General features: G+C 42.4%; 1 protein-coding gene across 7 annotated transcripts in view; it reads left to right on the top strand.

Annotated features, from left to right (window-relative positions):
* foxp2 (forkhead box P2) overlaps positions 1-21,298 on the top strand; it is a 208,542-nt gene that overhangs the window by 181,064 nt on the left and 6,180 nt on the right. For 5 of the 7 annotated variants that reach the window (XM_067581684.1, XM_067581683.1, XM_067581687.1 and 2 more), the window contains 10 exons: positions 58-352; positions 2,116-2,220; positions 8,344-8,431; positions 10,231-10,314; positions 14,162-14,372; positions 15,377-15,480; positions 15,691-15,792; positions 18,315-18,436; positions 18,748-18,817; positions 19,801-20,108. In XM_067581684.1, coding sequence (XP_067437785.1) covers positions 58-352; positions 2,116-2,220; positions 8,344-8,431; positions 10,231-10,314; positions 14,162-14,372; positions 15,377-15,480; positions 15,691-15,792; positions 18,315-18,436; positions 18,748-18,817; positions 19,801-20,108 — 1,489 coding nt within the window. The remainder of the gene's footprint in view (positions 1-57; positions 353-2,115; positions 2,221-8,343; positions 8,432-10,230; positions 10,315-14,161; positions 14,373-15,376; positions 15,481-15,690; positions 15,793-18,314; positions 18,437-18,747; positions 18,818-19,800; positions 20,109-21,298) is intronic. The other 2 variants (XM_067581686.1, XM_067581689.1) reach the window with 1 other exon arrangement.

Genomic DNA, 21,298 nt, shown 5'->3' on the forward strand with positions numbered 1-21,298 from the left:
CGCTCCCATCTCTCTTCGTTTCCTTGTCTCTTTCTCTTTCCCTCCTGATTTCTCTAGCTGGCCTGAGCCCTGCAGAGCTCCAGCAGCTGTGGAAGGATGTGACCGGAGGCGGCGGTCACGCCATGGAGGACAACGGCATCAAACACAGCAGCAGTGGTACCGGTACCGCCGGGGGTGGCGGCGGCGGCGGCGGTTTAGACCTCTCCACCAACAACTCTTCTTCAACTACCTCCTCCTCTAATCCCCCCAAAGCTTCACCGCCCATCTCTCACCATTCCATCGCCAACGGACAGTCCCCCGCCCTCAACCACAGAAGAGAGAGGGAAAGGGAACGGGAAAGGGAGCGAGAGAGGTAAAATAATTGAAATGTCATCCGCCCACCTTTTGATACAACACCAAGGAAAAAAAGGCAGAGAAGATGAAAAGTTTACAGCAGCATATTTGTTACCCGTCACACATGCATAACAATAACAACCAAAGCTAAGCTTATTGTTTTTGTGCCATGATTCAATGTAGGAACACATCAGAGCTCCCATCCAGAGTATTTGTCCTCGTTTAAAATAACAGCGTTGTTTGCTAGAGGGAAAACATGATGTTTTGTTTATTTGTTCAATAGTTTATTAGTGTCTTGGTAATATTCAAAAAAATAAGAGCCTTGTTCTCCCAGGGGACCGCGTGTGCCATTGAACACACTTAGCTTGCACACAGATATCAAAAGCAGGGAGAGGAAGCCATGCAGGCAGGCGCACTTACAACAAGCCTCTCTGGCAGGCAAGACAAGGTAACCTCCTTGTACATTAAGTATTTAGTGCTTTCTCTCTTTTTTTTTTCTCTTTTGAAAATTACCTTCTTTGCTTGCTTGTCATGTAAACAGAATACGTGATGCCTTGAGTGGCGTTTCCAGGATGTTTATCCTTGTGATGGCGTCTTTTATAAATGCATCCAGCACCAAAACACTGACTGTTCACATATCTGCCTATCTGGCCCATGCATTATTCAAAGGCTTTTCTTGGGCGATATTATAATAAGGACTTAGGGTAGCGATGTGTGTGTGTGTGTCTGTGTAGATGCATGGTAGAGACTCACACTGGAGGTGGAAGTGCTGTGTAATTGGTTTAAAGTAGATGCTATCTCTCCAGTACCACTAAAAGGAGGCTTGAAAAAGATATCTTTAGAAGGAAGACAGAGGGAAAGAGAGAGGTAGAGAGGGACTGAGAAGAGAAGGAATAAAGGGGGGGGGAGAAAAAGACTTTTTATCTGCCTGTGTCCCGAGGGGTGTGTGGTGTCTCATAATGATCGAACAAGGAGTATTGTCAGGAGCACTGCTTACTAACATGCCACAGATCGATGTGGGGAAAGCCCCTCTGTAAAACACAGTGTGAGCTCCGCCAGCGCTAACACACACACACACACACACACACATATTCATGGGCCACACACACACACGGGCATGCACATCGTCGTCGACCACACACATACATACACGAGCATAACCTATAAGCAGACATACACGCAAAGAAACCCGCGGTACACAACACACTCTCGTTCACATTCACATTTTCACACACAGACAGACACACACACACACACACACACCAGTGCCAAGCCTAAAGGTTAAATTGTCATCTTTAATAGGATGTGCTGTCTAGGCAGGGTCGTAACTTATTTGGGTGCCATTTGAAAAACGCCAGAGCACCCCTGCTCCCCTTGTCCTCAAAGAACATAAGTTACACAGAGTATTAATCTCCTGATGAAAATTATATGGCTGTCTGGATTTTTAATGTTTACTTGAAAGCCTCCCCCCCCCCCATCCTCCCCATAATAGCTTTACAAGATGGGATGGTGGCTGCAGTGGAGACAAAGCTACAGCTCACTCTCGCTCTGGGGATGTTAACTGAACCTGTATTTCTCACACATCAGTCTACACTACTTCAAAGTTAATGTAGTTGCATCTTGTGATTATTTAGATTGAGTGGAGATCAATGGTCACATACAGAAGCTACTGAACTCACTCTCCTGACCAGCCTCTCTCCCTCCCTCTTCCTCTCCCCTTTTGCTTTCTTGTTCGCTCATTTCCTTTCTGTCTCTTTTTTTTTTTTTTCACTCTGTCTCCAGTTCACTACATGAAGAAAGTGGAGGGACCCACCCCCTGTACGGTCATGGTGTGTGCAAGTGGCCCGGCTGCGAGAGCATCTGCGAGGACTTTGGACAGTTTTTGAAGTAAGAACATGCACTATGACACACATGTTGTAATGTAGACGATGTCTTCTCACCTCCCGCTGTTAATGCCATGGGGTGTTGTGTGTGTGTGTGTGTATGTGTGTATGTAACAAGCTAATCTATTATATTGTTAAAACGCACAAAAGTTATCCCCTACACTCCAGCACCTCCTCTCTCTGTGGGTACAGAGAGGCCTAACAAAGAAAACATCACTGCCTTTCAAAGAGCCATTTTGACCTTCTAGACAGCCAGTTGACAGGGTTCAGCTCTTGCAGTGCCGGATTCAAACCAATTCTGATCCATAACAAATCTCCTTCCTGGCGTGCAAGGGCCTGATAGGTTTGTGAAAAAGCGTCAAAAGCTAATGGCAACTCGCACGGCCGCACACTTACCTCCACAACAAAGGCCCCCATTCACTGTTGTCATGGTGCAGGCGCCAGGGCGAATGAACTCTTCATGCTCCATCAACAATTTAGTTAATTAGCTCATTTGTAATTGGCCGGCTTTGTTGCCAGGATGTTAGTGGGGGGACATCAAAGAAAGAAGGTGTTTGCAGCACTGCCGATTACAGGTTATCACATTGCCACTCACTGAGTCTCTCTGCCTTCTCTCTCTCTCTCTCTCTCTCTCACTCTCACTCTCTCTCTCACAATCACTCTTTCCCTGGCTCCCTGCTCTCACACAGAGAAGAAAAGAAAGGGAAAGCTTTAATTTGAATATTCTAATTAGATTTGTAATTAACTGTGAAATAACGATCTGGCGAGTGTTTTTCATGGGCTGTAAATGTCCATGTGAATTCGCATAAACTCTTGAAATCAGGACATTGTTCTGGCGTATTTTCCAAATTATGCATTTCTCTACAGTAGTGACTGTAATAAGTTGCAGAAAGCTACAAAAATTTACTAATACAAGAAACTAGTCCACCCATGGGGAGCTGCTGTAGGATTTAGGTCAGGCTTTTGCTAAATCTACAGCAGCTTGTGAATTAAAACTAAGAGGTGCATCTGTGAAATGAAATGACTGTAATGAACATACATAGTGTTTATTAGTCTTTGAAAGAAACAGCCAGACAGGACATTAAGCTGTATTTTCACACTCTATCAGTTCACACAATACGCTCAAAGGAACCATAATTGACAGCAATGGATTTAAATGAATCAAAGGTGAATATATATGACAACTCTAGCCTGACAAGTGTGTTTGCTTATCCCCAGTGGAAAATGCGCGGCATACATGTCAATGTCAATATCAATTTTTTCCAGAGCGTACATAGCACATCCATAGGCGTCATCTCGTATAATTTTAGAAATCATGCTTATGAAAAGCCAGTTTGCATTGTCCAATCTACACTACATGTGCACTAGTCCAGGTAGAAGAGTTTGCCTTGCAGCTTGGGAATAGATGTGTGTGTGAGAAGGCAAGCCTGTATCGGATTATCAGGTTTTCTGATATCTTGTCCTATCACCTCAGTACACTTACTTAAAGAAGACATCAGTCTATCCTTCTGCACTGTACGCTCTGTTCACACGCAAACACACGTAAGTCTGTGTGCTCTAAGGATACTGTGTCTAGGTAGCTTAGCTGGTTATTTAGTTGAGGGGCAGAGATACATCGTATAAAGCGATGTGCCGGTGAATTCGGTAAGCTGGTAAGCCAATGCAAAAGGATGCATGGTTGTAAAGACAAACTGAGATAGCGAGAAAAGACAGACGGAGAGAAAACAGGTAGATTTCAAACTTAAAAGCCAGAGCATAGGTTGGCAGACGGTTTTGTAAGAACGCTTGCCAGAACATTTGCTGCTACAAAACAGAACAGTGTCTTGGTTCAGCTCCCCCCCCACCCCCCACACACACACACACACATCCCTGCAAGTCAGAGCCTGGCTCTACACTGTAACCCAGCCAGCACATGAAAACAGACACCAACAAAGAAGGCAGGCTCGTCATCAGAACAAAGATGGCTTCTCGGTGGCGTGCCTCGGAGCGGTGATTGTCGGTGTCAGAGAGAGTCCTTTTATGTTTCTGGAGATGCTAGTCGACTACACACACACCGACGCACACACGCACACACACACACACACACAAGCGCAGTTTAAACGGGGGTTACATAAAGCGGGTGTCAGATTTAGATGACAGTTTAGATGTTGGTAGTTGGGTGTGGGTTACGAGTGTTGGGAGGGGGCGTGGAGGGGGGGGGGACCCAAGTCAAGCTGGCGTCTCGTAGCTCACAGTAGGAGCTCAGCTCAGCGGCGGTGACACGTTTAGTCATCTATTGTTTTGTTGCATGAAGAAACTTGTCAAGATCAGCATTTAATAGCTCCTCAGTGTTCTTTTAAGTGTTCTCACCTGGAAAAGGTAGCCGCGAGGTGGCTGGCACCCTGAATTAGCTCTCTGAAGTTCAAAATGAAATAATATCGTTGGGAATGTTTCTTGACTGGCAGGTATTGGTGTGTGTGTGTGTGCAAGTGTGTGTATTTGTGTTAGTTACATGAGAAAGAGAGAAGGAGAAACATTAATGTTATTAATGCTGGAGCTATTTATGTGGGGACTGGTAAATAAAAAATGTAATGCAAACTTTTTATAGACCACCACATTTCTTCTTCTCCAGCATGGACATGTCTTGTCCCCCTCTACTCTGGCATTTCACCTCATATACTCCCTTTAATTCAACGTCCTCCCACCTCAACGAGATATAGACTATCGACACAGAAACAGATACTTGCTCCTACACACACACACACGCACACACACACACACACTTAACTCTTCCACTCTATGTCACCACTCTACTCTCCTTATTACTGGCAGAAAGGCAGACTCCATGTTAAAATGGCAAGCTCAGCCACTAACCTGAACGTTGGTGTCTGCAACCCACTGCTAATTAAACCCACAAGGCAGCAGCCAAGTGTCTTCGTCTCTATATAATGTACATACACACACACACACACACACACACACGCACACACACACACTGTGGAGGCAGGCAGTCAGGCAGGTCCCTTGCCCCTGGATAGCTGAGCTCCCCTCTACCCCTCCACATGTCTGCTGCACTGTGACAAGACCTTTAAAACGGAGGGCATTACTTATGCACCACCACTATGGGGAGGTTGTGTGTGTGTGTGTCAGTGTGTGTGTGTTTGTGTGTGTATAAATGCTTGTGTATATATGCTTGCTTATACACAGAAGTAGGTGTACAGTAGTAGTTACATACGGCTATGTGCATTTGTTCTATGTGTGTGTACATTAGGTTTACTGAATTCGTGTTGGTGGATATGTTTGTGTGTCACGTGTAGATATTTAGGGCTCCTAACTCACTGTCCTCTGCTGGGCCTTTGTAGCCCCTGATAATACACACAGACAATTAGCAGAACTGCATCATCCATATATGCTGGCTTGAACAGATTTATTATTGGGCCCTTAGTGGACGTTGATGGCCTATACATATTCATATACACAGCTGTGGGGAAAAGCCTTTGAGATGTTTGCTCCCTTCTCTTTAAGAGAAAAGAGAAACTGCAGGATCTGATTACAAAAAAAAAACCAAGAATCTTTATCTGGAGGTTGAAAAACAACAGCTGTGTCTCACCTCTCCCTCCTCCTCTTCCTCTATTTATCAGTCTCTTTGTCTCTTTATTTGCTTTGATTTCTCTACCTTTGCTACATCTCTCGATTTCCATCTCCGTCCTTTCTTCCCCACTCTCATACGGCCTTCATCACATGGGTAATTCACTCTTCAAGGCAGAAATCAATGTTCTTCTCAAAAGAGGCATGAACAGTAAACATAAACAGTAGCCAGCCAAGCCTGACAGTGAAACATGCATCCTCCACGTCTAGGTTTAACTGGCTTCTGCTGCTAAGATGAGTCATTCATTTCCTCAAAGTTGTTCTTACGTGTTCACCTACAAATTATTTAGATTTGGTTATAATTAGAGGCAGCCAATGGGCAACAATGCAAAGATCTGAGCTAGAGTGTTATGTTTTATTATGTAGAAATCACACAAGAGAAAAGGGTTTGGAAGGAAAGAGATGAGAGTAAAGGGATTTTTTGTGTAATTAAGGAAGACAGTTTATAGTTCAGAGAGAAGAGAAACAGCAAGTACTTTTTTGCCTACATCTCCGTAAATAAGGTGTTCTTTCATTATTGTTTTCTGTCTGCCTGTCTGTGTCCCCCCCCTTTCCTCTTTTTTCTGTCTTTGTGTGGCATTATTAATGCACAGTAGGACATGCTTCCATTTGAATATTTCATAAATGCATGTAGTAATCTGCCTGTAATCACCTTGCTAACTGGCCAGTGGCAGAAGGTGTGTATGTGTGTGTGTGTATGCAGGAAAATAACTGGTTGGAGGACTGTCAAAAGGCTTTTGCACATTCACAGACAAAGACGCACATTGACTGAAAAAAAAACAAGCTGCTTGTCGATGAGAGGCAAACTTAATAAAGATTTTTTTCCCCCCTCTCTCTTTTTTTTGTAATGAGGTATCTTCAGGGACAGCGAGCAGCCCGCTCTGTGCTTTTGAAGCAGCTGTAATTCATGACACACGCCATACATCAAGTGCATAAGATAGCATTATGGGCAGTGAAATGAAAAGGGTATTTGCAACATTAGTTCCTTCATCCTGCGAGGGACGTGATTAAATGATTAATGAAATGCCCCCTTTTTGCATGCACATTCTGAAACAGCAATTAGGCACAGGGCTGGAGAAATCCACCGGCTCGTCCCTCCCCTCTCTACCGCTATCCCTCATCCATCCCACTTCCCACCCCTCTTTTTTTTTTAATGCTACCTCATTCTTGATTCATAATGAAACATTTCTAAGCATTAGACCTGAAATGGTTACAAAAGCATAAGCAGGAATGAGATGGAATGGTTTTAAATGTGTTCTGTATAATTGAAAGGTACAGAGCTATTGTGATTACAAATGTTCTATTCAGCTTTTGATTGGCAGGCCAAGTGAAGCCGGCTCAATGAGTTGTCTTGTTTTGCACATTGCAGATAAACAAGAAGAGAGAGCTTTGGAAGAGAGTAGAGGAATACTGTATGTGGTGGGAGTGTGTATTTCTACGTGTGTGTGTGCGCACTTTTTGTGTGCCAATCAGTGTTTGTGCAAGTTCATGATCATGTAAGTGAGTGTGTGTGTTCTAAGATAAAGTGAAAGCTACAGAGAGAGAGAGAGAGAGAGTGAGAGAGTGAGATTTTGTACTCCCTTTAATGCACTGGAGGCAGCGCTGTAAATGATCATTGAAGGGTCTGCAAGCTAACCTATAATTACTGGAGATAAAGTGGCAGCTCTGGCATTTCATAAGCCTGCCTCCTCAAAGCTTGCTTTGTGAGTTTGTCACCAATGATCATTTAGATAGAGGCTCATTACCCAGCATCACAACACTTTAGAAACCCCTTTTCGCCCCATATTTGTGTACTATGTTTTTGTGTGTACGTGCGCACATATTTGTGTGTGTCTGCGTACGTGTGCTTTACAGGGAATAAAGGTCTATCTTAATGGTGAGGCTCTTTTGTGTCCTACAGACGAAATCCAATCAAGACAAAAACCATCATTGACTGTTATAGCTGTCTGGCTGCCTTTTTCTTCTAATGAGGCGAACACACCAGATACATTTAATATGTCTGCCACAGGATAATGCACCTTCAGTTGCTTTTGTGTGTCAAATGTTGCTGGTGTTAAATTGTGTGTATTGTTTTCGGTAAACGAAGGAGACAAAGCGATTCTGCTGGGCTAGCATCTTTTATTCTCAGTAGAAAGCAGCGCTCAGGGTGGCACTGAAATTAGCCATCCAAACTGGCGCAGGCCTATTGTCATGTTAAACATGGCACCACACACCGTCATGTTACTTCTAATTACCTCATTTCAGAGTGGAACAATGGTTCCTAACAGGATCCTATAGATAATTGTCCCAGTATAGAAATATTATCATTAAAACTAAACAGTGGTGAAGTTGATACTGTAATTATCATCCTCCACAATTTTGATCATGGTGAAAATGAATACAATTTACTGTCTTCTGCAAGCTTTGACGTATTTGATAGATTTTCAACCTGGTGTGTAACATCTCTCTCTCTGTCTGTCTGTCTGTCTCTCTCCCTCTCTCTCTCTCTCTCCATGTCTAGGCACCTAAACAATGAACATGCTCTCGACGATCGGAGCACAGCCCAGTGTAGAGTCCAGATGCAAGTCGTACAGCAGTTGGAAATACAAGTAAGTTTTCTTTCAGGTATATAGTTGTATTGTTACATTTTTACCATTGTCACATTTTACCATTCCGACTCATTTCTTAATCATCCAGTCCAAACTTTATTTTTTGAAAGTTGTGTGAGCGAGAGAAAGGCCATACTATGGTCTGCTTAATACTTCCAGACAAGCAGGACCTGCTGAATTCAACAAAGCCACTAAACAAAGGAATCCTCAGGCCTTACAACGAAAGCCATTATGGCTGTTTTAATTGAATTAAGTGTGTGCTTTATTTTCTCTGCTTTCTTTTTCTTTTTTTTTTCTCTTTTTCTTTCCAATTAATGGCGAGCGCATCTCTCCCGGTCTGCTGTGTTAATTAACTGCACTTTGCACCTGAAGAAAGCTCAAAAGGAGGGAACTATTTTCAGTAGGTGGAGCGTGACCTTATTAAGAAGTCATGCTGGCTAGATAATGAGAGCGCTGATTGAGCGACATTATTACTCAGCACTGCCAACAACCGCTCCTCTCCTTTAGAAACAAATAGATATGTATGTTTTAAACAAGGCTCAAACAAAGTGCCAGACCCGAGCTCCTTGTTGTAGTTCTTCTGGCTTTGCACAGTCAGAGCTGACCAGTTTTCCTCAATACATACAGTTATCATTATTAAAAAAGGATCAGTAGTCTTAGACATATTAAGAATATGCTGGCAGAACTGTAGGTTATACAGTATAGACAGATTCAGCCTTAACTGTTCTCTCCCTCCATCGTCTGCCCTCTGCCAGAGTAACCCAGCCTGCTTGAAGCCAAGCATTTCCTCCCGCACAGTTATTTTCTGGTCAGATAAACAGTTTGTCTGTAATTGTTAGGAATCTGGAGGGTCTTAAAAGAAAATAAATTCTGTTGACATGTAAAAAAAATAAAGAAAATACAAGAAAGGATTCATGTTTTTTATTTAATTTAATCAAATTTTCAGTTTTTTTGTTTTTTGTTGAAACACAGAGCCAGTGAAGCTTGCGCTTTACAGTGTGACCAATTACAGTGGTGCTCTTGTATTGTCTGTCCTGTCTGTTCTCTTTTCTCCCTTTCTTTCATTCCTTACTCCCTCCATCCCTCTCTTCCTCTTTTTTTTCCTCGAGAGCCACCACTAGTAATGAGGCCCAGCTCTGTGTGTGTGTGTGTGTGTGTGTGTGTGTGTGTGTGCCTGCATAGCTTGTCTGTCTCTCTTTGTGTTTGCACTGGTCCCTCTGTGTGTACTGTATATTAAGGGTGTGGGGGGTTGAGCCTTTCACATGGTCCAGTCCCTGTCACTCCCTGTGAATTAGATTGATGATAGGCAAAGGCCTGGGCCACTAACTGGACCGGGGAGGCGGGGCCGCCTGGCACCCTGTTTGGAAGACCCCTTCACCTCTCAGCAGCTGCTGGCTGCGCTCCATCCCCCTAACAGTGTCCACAGGACTTTGAGCAGACACTCAGGACCACCTAATTTATGGCCCAACTAGCTTGTTACTGTCAGAGCCTCGCTGACCTAAATTCTTCTATTGACAAAAAGATGAAATGCTATTTGTTTTGCCTGACCTGTCTGCACCTTCTCCCCTCTCCTTCCCCCTAGTCTCTCATACTCTCCTTACATCACCAGCAGGACTGTTTGTGTCTTTCTCATATGGCTCACATCAAACCTTTTCTTCCTTTCTTCAGTTTTTTTTCTCGCTTTACTACTCCTACCACCCCAATCGTATGTCTCACCATCTTTATTCTCAATCTTTTGTCTATTCTCCTCTCCTCCACTCTAATCTACTCTAATGTACTCTCTTCTTCTCTCTTAACAGCTTTCTAAAGAACGTGAGCGTCTTCAGGCGATGATGACCCACTTGCACATGCGGCCCTCGGAACCCAAGTCATCTCCCAAACCAGTGAGTGCATATTGCTCCGGCTACCGTAAACAGGCTTGGCTATGAATGAGGGCCCCCCCCCCCACACACACACAAAATGAACAGTTTAACCACCCGGCAGTTGTGTGAGTGAGCGACAGAAGATGAAAGGGGGAATGGGATTTGTAATACAGAGTTACATCTGCTTCTTATCAGGTATTGTGCGCCATGAGAGGACAATAGTTTGGAAGTGTATTAGATGGCAAAGCCGTGGAGTCCTTGGCTAAAACGCAGGGTCATTTCTTTGTGATAGATATAATAGCCAAAACAACCTGTTGGCTGCAGATGACTGTTTGGCTCGCTGGCAGGAGGAGCACTCAAAAAGTGGAATGAGAGAGAAGAAGATATGTCATTTTAACAACAAACACCTGAAAATTACAGCCCAGTGGTGAAGACGGTGTGATGTTGACATAAATACCCATAGTGCTGCTGAAATTGGTTACAGAAAAGGAAAAAAAAAAATCCAAAATTGTGAAAGGGGTCATTGACAGAAGAAAATGATGTCATTCTAGATTGTCTTTCTCTTGCCTTTGACTTCTAGATTGTATGATTATAAATGTATTTCTCCCAACCAGTATTTGAATTTAATATTAGGAGATACATTTTTGCAAACATTATTTCCTTCCAATTTTAGACGTTTTGAAATATTTGAGAGCAAAACATTGTTAGCGTGTTTCTGCTGCTTAGTAAGTGCCTACTTTCAATAGAATAATTTTCCTCATCACCTCTCATCATAGAATGTAGATAATCACAAGATAGCATAATTATCCCATAATTCCATCAGGAATCAAACTCCCTTTTTATTATTCAATCTCTCTCTCTCTCTCTCTCTCTTACTCTCTGTAGCTTTTTTTTTTTTAATCTTCAAAACTCCAGCAGCTTGGTTCCATCTCGTCCAATAAAGAATTTGCAGCCTATAATCCATGCCTGAATATGAATGAATGATGCTAATGAAGTATTGCATTACATAAAGCACACATGAAAGAGCAGCTAATTGCATTTGATGGTGGGGGCAATTCAGACAGAATTCTTAAACGAACAGTTAAGTCCTCAGTTTTAAGGCTCCCCCGGTTTTAAGAGGAGGTAAGATGAAGATTTGGCAAATGGAATAATAGTGCAGAATACACATGTGTATGTGTGTGTATCCTCTGTTGTGGATTTCAGCGGCAGCATGGGTTTACAACCCCGTACGATAACAGGTGTAGGAATACAAACAACCCAACATTTGACAAATATGAAAAGTCTGAATGTATTAGCCTATCAGGAGTCCTATTTTTTCATTAGTGAAGCCCATGAACAGCCAATGCCAGGCAAATACAAGACACCAGTGCACTGTCTCCAGCATGACCCCATTTATTCTCTGAATTGCACTTCATTAAATGCTACCTTTTGGCCATGCCATGGATGGATGAGAATCAAAGTTAGCAAGGCTGCAAGTTCTGAATAATAAGATCTTTCTCTGTCTCTCTCCCTCTCTCTCTATCTCTCTCTCTTTCTCCTTACCTCGAGTATGTATTCAGATGAGCAAGAGGTGACAAAGTGCTCACTCCTCCATCAGTTCGACTGTAATCAATTCTATTTTGCCAAAATGGGATTGCACGCCTGCAAACATGTCATGCTTTTCCCGCTGTGTCTTGTAGGTGAAAAGGCTGCGAAAAGGACATGAAATTATATTTTAACATTATAAATATACATGCTCATACACACTCTTGAACACATTTAGTTTGCATATTTCGAGATGTTTTTTTTCTGCCATACAGTATGTGAGTGTGTTTATCAAATTCCCCTTTGAGGAAAATATAGTTGATATTTCACAGTTCAGTGTCTGGTTTGGAAATGAGCAATCATACAAGATATTCAACTCACAGTCACACTGTTGTGACCTCACTCACTGTGAATTACATGGAGATTTGCACATTATATACTCCCATGACTGCACAGCTGGTAGGGAAAATGAATTAATATTTACTTTCTAGGGGTCAAGTGTGTGTGGTGTGTGAGTCTGTCAAAAGAGAACTAAAAACAGTAGTTACAGGAAATGACTTTACACTTTGTCCTTGTATAATTAGTCGTTTGTGTTCAGATACATTTAAAAAACATTGTTTTGGGTAGATATTTCCAAGAATTAACCGTATATAAGCAATTAGACCCATTGATACAAATTCATATGAACAGTAGATGTATATAATTTCCGTCACCCTCCCAACTCTCATCCTCTATCTCAGTACTCAGTGGAAGCCTGTGTATGCAACTAGCCCTTGTCCCACCTCATCACTGTAGCAGCTCATTACAGCTAAGTGGGCATATAATTATCATCTGAAAACCCCCTACATCCGGCCAGAGTATCTCAAACTTGACATTTTATCGTATTTATCAACACATGCCACAAATGACTGCTGATACCTTCTCTTCGCCCTCGCCCCTCCATCGCTCAGCGCCTTCGGCCCCCCATTTCCCCTCCGTCTTTCAAGTCGGTTTTAATTCAAACTCTCACAACGGATGCATTCCACTTGTAGACTCACAATTAAGGCAATTTGGTTTGAATATGTAACGATGTCATTACCATTCCAGCTAAATTAGCGCAGAGACTAAAAGGTCAGTTAGGAAATTTCCAGTCGGTTAGAGCCTCTCACATGAGATTTGGGAAGCGAACGCGAAAAGTGGTGGAAAAGCCGGACGATTAGTGAGCACAGTCGGCATGCGTGCCAGAGGTAACTGACACTTCCTCGTCCCAAATGTTGAGGGAGAGGAAGAGACGAAGACAGTGAGTGTGTGCGGAGCCGCCTCGTGCTTCGAGAGACCGCCTAACATGTTAAATAACTGTCCATGCGGTATTTTTACTTTTAAGTGCCCTGTCATTGTTACTTTGAGAAAGAACACAGACTGCATCAGGGGTGCTAAATGTACTGTAACTGTATGACTAATGAGGTGAAGCTATATTTAAAGAAAATGATACTTGCTTCCTATTTACAGCAAAATAATTTGTGCTGATACTGATCAGATACTGATACAAGTTATCTTCTGCATACTTGTTTTTCTTAGCCAGGCTTCTCTTTCACACTGAAGCAGAGTACACCAGGAATTTTGCTGTTGGTGTGAATGAGTTCACAGAAATTATCCAGGTTCACAAACTGCTGGGCTTTGCTATGAAATGTGGGCCATGTCTGACTATAGTAATTATAGTGTTAAGATATTAAATTATAGCGACACTAATACATTAGATATTTGTTGTGCCTTCGCAGCCTTCAGTTGCTCTTGACCACAAACATGATTGTAGGGCACGGCCAAAGTATGTCAATCAAATAAAGAAAACAAATCCTGTTGAGTTATAGTTGTCTTACGGTTAGCGAGCAGGGTGGGATGATATTTGTTGACTCGTTCACACCAACAGCAAACAAGAGCTTATACCAGCCATTTCTTAAGTGTGAAAGGATTGTGGGTGTCTGTAATGGGGGAGGTAGGGAAGGAGGGAGGGAAGAGGGAGGGAGTGATAAATACAGAGATAAAGAGAGATGGGGCTGGGATAACACGGAGGCTGATCGTTGGATAATCTTGAACAGCGTGCTCTAATTAGAATTCTTATGATACAATTTGGTGGTTGTAATTAGTGGAGATGGGCTGGCTCCTCTCCACGAGCCTTGTTAGTGGAAACACAGCTGTGTTAGAGAGGAGGAGAGCAGACACTCAGCTCTGTCGGAGAACCCACAAAATAATGCCTCTCTCTCTCTCTCTCTCTCTCTCTCTCTCCCTCTCCCCTCCTCCCTCCTACTTGTATGTCTGTCTGTCTTTTTCCCACCTGCCACCCACGCTCTGTCTTCCTGCACCCCAGCTCAACTTGGTGTCCAGCGTCACCATGTCCAAGAACCTGCCCTCAGCATCGCCCCCCAACTTACCTCAGACACCCACCACGCCCACAGCACCTATCACACCCATGGCTGCCATGCCCCAGGTGCCATCAGTACTGGGCGGAGCAAACGTCCCCAGTATGGGAGCCATGCGCAGACGCCACTCTGACAAATACTCCATGCCTCTGTCGTCAGGTAGGACCAACTACTCAGCACTGCATGCAACACGGATACACAACTTCACTTTCAAGCAAATCTGCTCACAGTGTGTTAGATTAAATGTAAAAACATTGGGAAAAGTCAACATATGGTGTTTGGATTCTGAGGAAAATTCACCTCCTCAGCTGCAGTTAAATGAGTCTGACCCTGACACACAGACACACACTCACATTGATACATCTAAAGGTTTGGGGTATTAAACGTTCATTCAGCACACATTCTGATTCTGAACTGTACTGGTTTTCCCTTTTCTATCAAAATTAATCATTTGTTAAAATCAGAATTAGATGTGAGATACCTCAAACCTGGTACTGCACTATAAAGACTCATCCCATAATCGTGCTCTAACACTTTTTACACACACACACACACAGACGTACACACAAAATCACACACACAGTGCACATGCACATGCATATATACACTGGCATAAACACACACATACACAGCCACAGAGGCTTGTTGGTCTTACAAATGTGAGATGTCTGGTGGGTTTATAAAAGCAAGCCTATGTTTAATCACTCTATATGTAAATAGACAAGAACTTCCTCTGTGCATAAATATTACATGAATGTTAATTAAGTTCAAATAATGGTGAAAAAAATACAATATTTATTACATTAAGACATTCCGTGTATTAAGCTTTGCATTTTAAACGGTCCGTCTTTGATGTTTATATTTACTCTCTCTGTGTTTAGTGTGAAGACACATAAATTATTCAACTTCACCATAACTAACTACACAGATCTCATTTTATGGATGTATTAGTGTTTAAGATCTCTCACGAGAGAGATTAATTAAAAATGCATTTTGTTAGACATGGAAAATGCTGATTTGATGTGCCCCCTCTAACCTCTCCCACCCACCCCCCACCCTCTTTTTTCTCCCCCCCACTCTCCTTTCTCTCTCCCCCCTTTTAATTTGATGAAACCTTGAGTAAATTCAATACCTAAAGGAATAAAATTTACCAATTATTTCAGGTGGTGACACAGTATTTATTTTTCCAGAGATCGCCCCAAACTACGAGTTTTATAAGAACGCAGATGTCAGACCGCCATTTACTTATGCAACCCTCATAAGACAGGTGAGTGGGAAATAAATTAACTTTGCCTGATTAGATTAAAATTAATTGCGGCATGAATCATGGCAGCTCTCTCTCCTCTTTCAATCCGTCGGTGTGTGTGTGTGTGTGTGTGTGTGTGTGTGTGCATGCGTGTGTGTGCGTGCGTATGTGTGTGTGTGTCAGTTACGTGGTCTCGTTAGTAAACCATTATTTGATGTCATCTCATTTCAGGCTATCATGGACTCTGCCGACATGCAGTTAACGCTTAATGAAATCTACAGCTGGTTCACACGCACGTTCGCCTACTTCAGACGCAATGCTGCAACTTGGAAGGTAACCTCGATGAACTCTGCGACTCCACCCCGCCCTGACCTTTCACTCCTCTTACAGTGAAGACTACACCTTCCTCTCACCGAAGTCAAAAACAAAAACCTGAGGAAAGCATATATTTACTCAGCGGCGAGCAACTAGTACTCCTCTCCGCTTCTTTCTAACCTTTCTCTTGAATAGAGCCCATTCTCTCTCTTATTTATTTTTTCCGCTATTCCGCCTTTTCTGTTTGGAAATGACAGCTGAAAGAATTATTCTGCCTCAGATATCGTTTTTTAATTTGGTGCAATTAATAGCGGAGGCTTGGCATGGAGAGGAGAGGGCTCTGACGCACTAATTATACAGCAGCCACTCCATCATCAGCACCTTTTGTTAAGAGAGACACCCCTCCTCCTACTCCTGAAAACCACCTTCTCTTGCATATCATTGGTTAATTAGGAAGAAAGATGGCTGTTTGCCTGTTAACCAACTCTCAGTCGTGTGAAGGGGTTAGAGTCTAGGCCAAAGATGCGTGCGCATGCAAGCTCACATGTACACACACACAAACACATAAGCTGTGTCTAAGAGAGGGGTTAAGGGTGTGTTCATGTGGAACTAAAGCAAGGAGGAAAGTGAGAATTGGCCTGTCATGGAGGGAGCACTCTTTAATTACCCACACAAAAGAGCCCATTTGTATATCTGTCCCTACAACTTTATTGTCCTGTCTCCCTCCACAAAGATGGTAAAAAATGTCTTTCCTGCAGCACATGTTTTAACCCAAAGTGTGTCTGCCTGCTGATAAAGAAAGCCTCGCTAAGCGTCAGCGTCTGCAGTGTTTTATCCCGTGCCCCCTCCACATCATTCGTTAGCCGCCTTTAGCCTTTGTGGCTGCACAGAGGACTGGAGGGAAAACTCACCAGCCGCTCATCAGCATGCAAGACATGGCACAGCACTAGATTTAGCAAAGTGAATTAATTTGGATTTGGGATGCAAATGAGCACATGGGTGTGTGATCACCAATACAGGAGGGCATACAAAAAGATCTGTGCCCTTTTCCAGTTTGTTAGGTACAGTGCACACCGTGTTTTGCTGTGTAATAATGTTATGACAAGATATGTTCTCACAGCAGTTGTTACATTTGCAGCACAAACAACACAAACCACAATCATGCATATGTACCTTTCAAATGTTCTTTTTTTTTTTTTCTTTTGGCGTTCTTGAAAAAAAAAAAAGTTCCTCTGTTCCTGTGCTACAATAGCAATGATATCACAATGACATTAGAAATATCATGTCTCAGTGTCTCCCACCCCACACAATAACCATGGTGATCTATTTACATCTACAGCTCCACAATTCCCTTTGTAAGCATTAGTGGGATGATCAGCGATGGGCTTGTCATTTGATTAACAGAGAGAATTTGTTTAAAAAAAAAAAAAAGAAAAGAAAAGAAAGAAATGAAAGGTAGTTTAATATCTCGACTTGGTCTCATCAGCTCAAAAGAGGGATCTACCCCCACACCCCAACCACCACCACCCACCCCACCCCACTTTTTCCTCTCTCTCTTTTTCTCTCACCCAGAAGCTTATTAGTTCTAACTATATAGCATGCATAATAAAACTGCTCATTTGCTCATTAATATTAAAATTATCATATTCAGAGCCATGGGCATTAAGATCAATCAAATCCTGGGATTTTCAGGTCAGATGCGAGATCTGCTTATGAGTTTTTTTTTTTTCTATTTTTTCTGAATCCCTTTTTCTTAGAGAAAGAGCAGTACACACCAAGCTAAGGGAGATGATAAATATGAGAGGCAGGGATATTAAAGCCAAGGTTATTATTTGTAGAGTCTGATGCATGTTTTAATTATGGTCATATGGTCATATTAATATAAGAGGGCTTTTTTCCTATAGGTATTCTATATTTTGTAATTAATACAAACACCTTACCGGTTTATTTTATGAAATATATATCCTGTTTTAATTTAAAGACAGCTTTGATAATAAATTTAAAAGATAATTGTGTCATGTAAGCACGTATGTGACAGCACGTGGAGAATATTTGGACATATAGATGTCAGATACAGTTCAGCTTAATCCTCTGTGCTTGTTCACACACGCACACACACACAATGACACACGGGCCTCCTGATGACTGTCTTTTTTCTTCCAATTCTGTCATCTTTAAAACGATGTGTCCATTAAGAGCAATGCTTTTCTGGAGCAGAAAGGGTTACTGACATCACCATTATCAAGGCCGGCATTACCACTTCTGTCACCACCATAAGCCATTCGCTATGCTGATTACCTCCTTTTAGCCTACTTACTCTGATTGATATGTACTGTGTGCAGGACTTGTAAGAGCATTCGCTTTCACTCAATTTTTACTAATTAAATCAATGGTGCGTGAATGTTAAGAATTTCTTCAAAATGTAAGAAAAAAATCAATTTCCAAGCCTTCAGTTTTTTTTTTTTTTTTCTTGATGGATAATGAATGAATGCGATTCGTTTTACCTCATCCCCTGACCTGTGTGTCATCGCTCTCTGCAGAACGCCGTCCGCCACAACCTCAGTCTGCACAAGTGCTTTGTGCGCGTGGAGAACGTGAAAGGGGCCGTCTGGACGGTAGATGAGGTGGAGTACCAGAAACGCAGGTCGCAGAAGATCACAGGGTACGAATTCTGTCACCTCTCCTTAGATCTAGATCTGAAGGTCAATGACATCTAGAAGATCATAGAAAATCAGAGGGCCCGAATTCTGTCCTCCTCTCTGAGACACACTTCCTCTGTCTCTTTTTATCTGTCTATTCCTTTTGCTCTCTTTGTTTATATAGACTCTTATTCTCTCCGCTATGACACATGTGAAAATTATATTTAAACAATCTCCAGTGTGTGCATACTGTGTGTGTGTATTCATTCATTTTTACACTGAGAATTAATTTCGGTTTCTTTCTTTTTTCTCTGTTTCTTTATAACGCATTCAGAAGCCCATCTCTTGTCAAGAACCTGCCCTCCAGTCTTGGCTATGGAACTGCACTAAACGCCAGCTTACAGGTATGAACCAGAGCACCAGCACCTCACTAGCTGCCTGTTTATTTGACTGACAGGCAGGACTGCTGCCTGCCTGACTGATCAATTGAGTGGCTGAATGAGTGAGATTGCTGTGTACAGTATTAGTACTCAAACTCATGTGAGCAAGCAAGTTTTTTTTTTTTTTTGTACCCTCAGGTTTCTGTCCATTTCTCTGCTTGTGTGTTTCTGTATCTCTCCTCTCACATCTCTCTCTCTCTCTCTCTTTCTCTCCTTTACTCCATCAGACTCAGAAGGCCACCCTGTGGTCGAATCTGGAAGCAACTCTTCCTCTTTCTTTACGTTCTTTTTTCCTCCTTTCAGCTGTGGCAGCCACCCTAGATTGATAGCGGCATGTGCAAATGCAAGGGCATGTGCATTAATATTTATCTAAGCTGTCATAAATGATTTGGCTTCATAGTGTACGCCAGCGAGGTGCTCATGGCAAAAACTTTAAAAATTTAATCACTGTATATAACTTTAATGCGAAGCAGGCGAAAGTGTCAGGAGTTTTTATTATTTTGAGGTAAAGTTTTGGGGGGACTTTTTTTAATAGCCACACACCACACAAGGGCATATGAATGGCAGCTGGGGGGAGATAGTTGTCAGCAAGGTGTCATGAGGGGAAAAATAGCCTCCAACTGAATGAAAAAAAGCTTTAGACTGAGGCAACTGTATTTTAATAATTACTGTGTTAAATTTTTGAGTAAACTTCATTGACATCCATTTCTTACCTGCCTCTTGTATCACTATTTATCCTGCTCCCTCTCCCTCCATGCACCTTACCTCCCTCTTACCCTTTTTCTTGAACTTCAAGATCATGTTCTCTTATCTCCCCCCCTCCCTCCATCTTCATTCAACCCTTATCTCAATCTCCAATTGTCCCCCTACCTCCCTCTCACCTGCAACCATTCACTTTTAACCTCTTTAATCTCTAAATATTCTTCCTCTGTCTCCCTTTCCTGCAGGCTGCCCTGGCAGAGACCTCCCTGCCTTTGCTGGGGACTCCTGGCCTCATGAACAGCAGCTCCGCGGGTCCGATGGGAGGCAGCTGCCACGGCCTCCTCGGCGGAGACCCATCCGGACTGATGGGCGGAAGTCCACCCAGACTGTTGGGCGGGAGCCCGCCAGGACTGCTGGGTGGCAGCCCCCCAGGTACGCTGAGCGGCAGCCCCCCCACCCTGTTGCAGTCCGCCCATGAGGAGCTCAACGGCTCACTTGATCACCTGGACACCAACGGACACAGCAGCCCCGGATACTCCCCACCAGTACACATGTAAGTTCCTGCAGACAGAAGAATTCCTCCCTGCAGCTGAATCATTCTGCATTCATGTGTGTGTACTCTATGCACAGTTTCTATTCAGTTCATTTTTATTATTTTTAGTAATACAAAAATCTAAGTGAAAAGTGAGTAGTAAGTGATTTTTAAAAATACCATTTGTAGCTTAAACATTTACTTGTAGTTTAAACATTAATAATTCTTTGAAGGAACTCCATTTTTCTCTTTACTCTGTATTACAAGAAGCTATCTTTTTTACAAGAGGACATCATTTACTAGAACAATATGGTGAACAGTGTTTTCTTGCAGCAGGAAACACACAAGATCTGATTGAAAGCCTTTAAAATTGATCTCCTTTAAAAAAAAAAAATCTGTTCTTCATTTTTAATATCAGTAAAAATGATGCCTTAATAATAATAATAATACACGCAAATTGATCTGCATTAAAAGTGGCCAGTGGGTCAAAGGGGTCCCCTAACCCGAACCCCAGAGACTCTATTACACTCACTGCACTGCAGTATTTGCGAGACACAGACTCACACATCACACATTTTTATGAGTACCTATCTGAGACTGTAAGAACATGCTGAACCATCCACCTACACTGACTGCACTCGATGTCCTTATGCCCTTTGTTAGTTTAATTGCCTGATATTTAACCCACAGTACCAGTATTTTCCTCAGTTTGCCATGACCTGAGGGCAAGGTTCAATTTACACCATGTATTGTATCATAAGCAGACTTTTTTTTTTTTCCTTCCTGTCTCTCTGCTGTGGTAATTTCAATGACACTGTGCTTATACAGTACCTGACATTTTGGATAACAGTTAGTTCTAGTCTATAAATAGATTCTATTACACATTTGTCTTTAATTACAGCACTGTCTGCATTATAGGGGTTTAGCTGCTATATTTTATGCAAGACTGTTCCTATTAATATTTAGCAGCTGTAGCATTAATTACTCTAAAAATCTCTCCCTTTCCCATCTCTGTTTTAATGGAGCTGAGAGAGAAAGAGAGCGTTTTTAAAAATTGATCTCATGTGAGTTTCAGGAATGTCTGAGACAAAATGTGCTCTACCTGAGCCAGTGATGTCACACAGGTCTCTCTGAATCACACACACACACACACATATTCTGAGACAAACACACAGATATTACACATTAATGATAAGCAACCCACTGTCCAT

Source organism: Thunnus thynnus, chromosome 23 (genome assembly GCF_963924715.1).
Source record: "Thunnus thynnus chromosome 23, fThuThy2.1, whole genome shotgun sequence".
NCBI classification, from domain to species: Eukaryota; Metazoa; Chordata; class Actinopteri; order Scombriformes; family Scombridae; genus Thunnus; species Thunnus thynnus.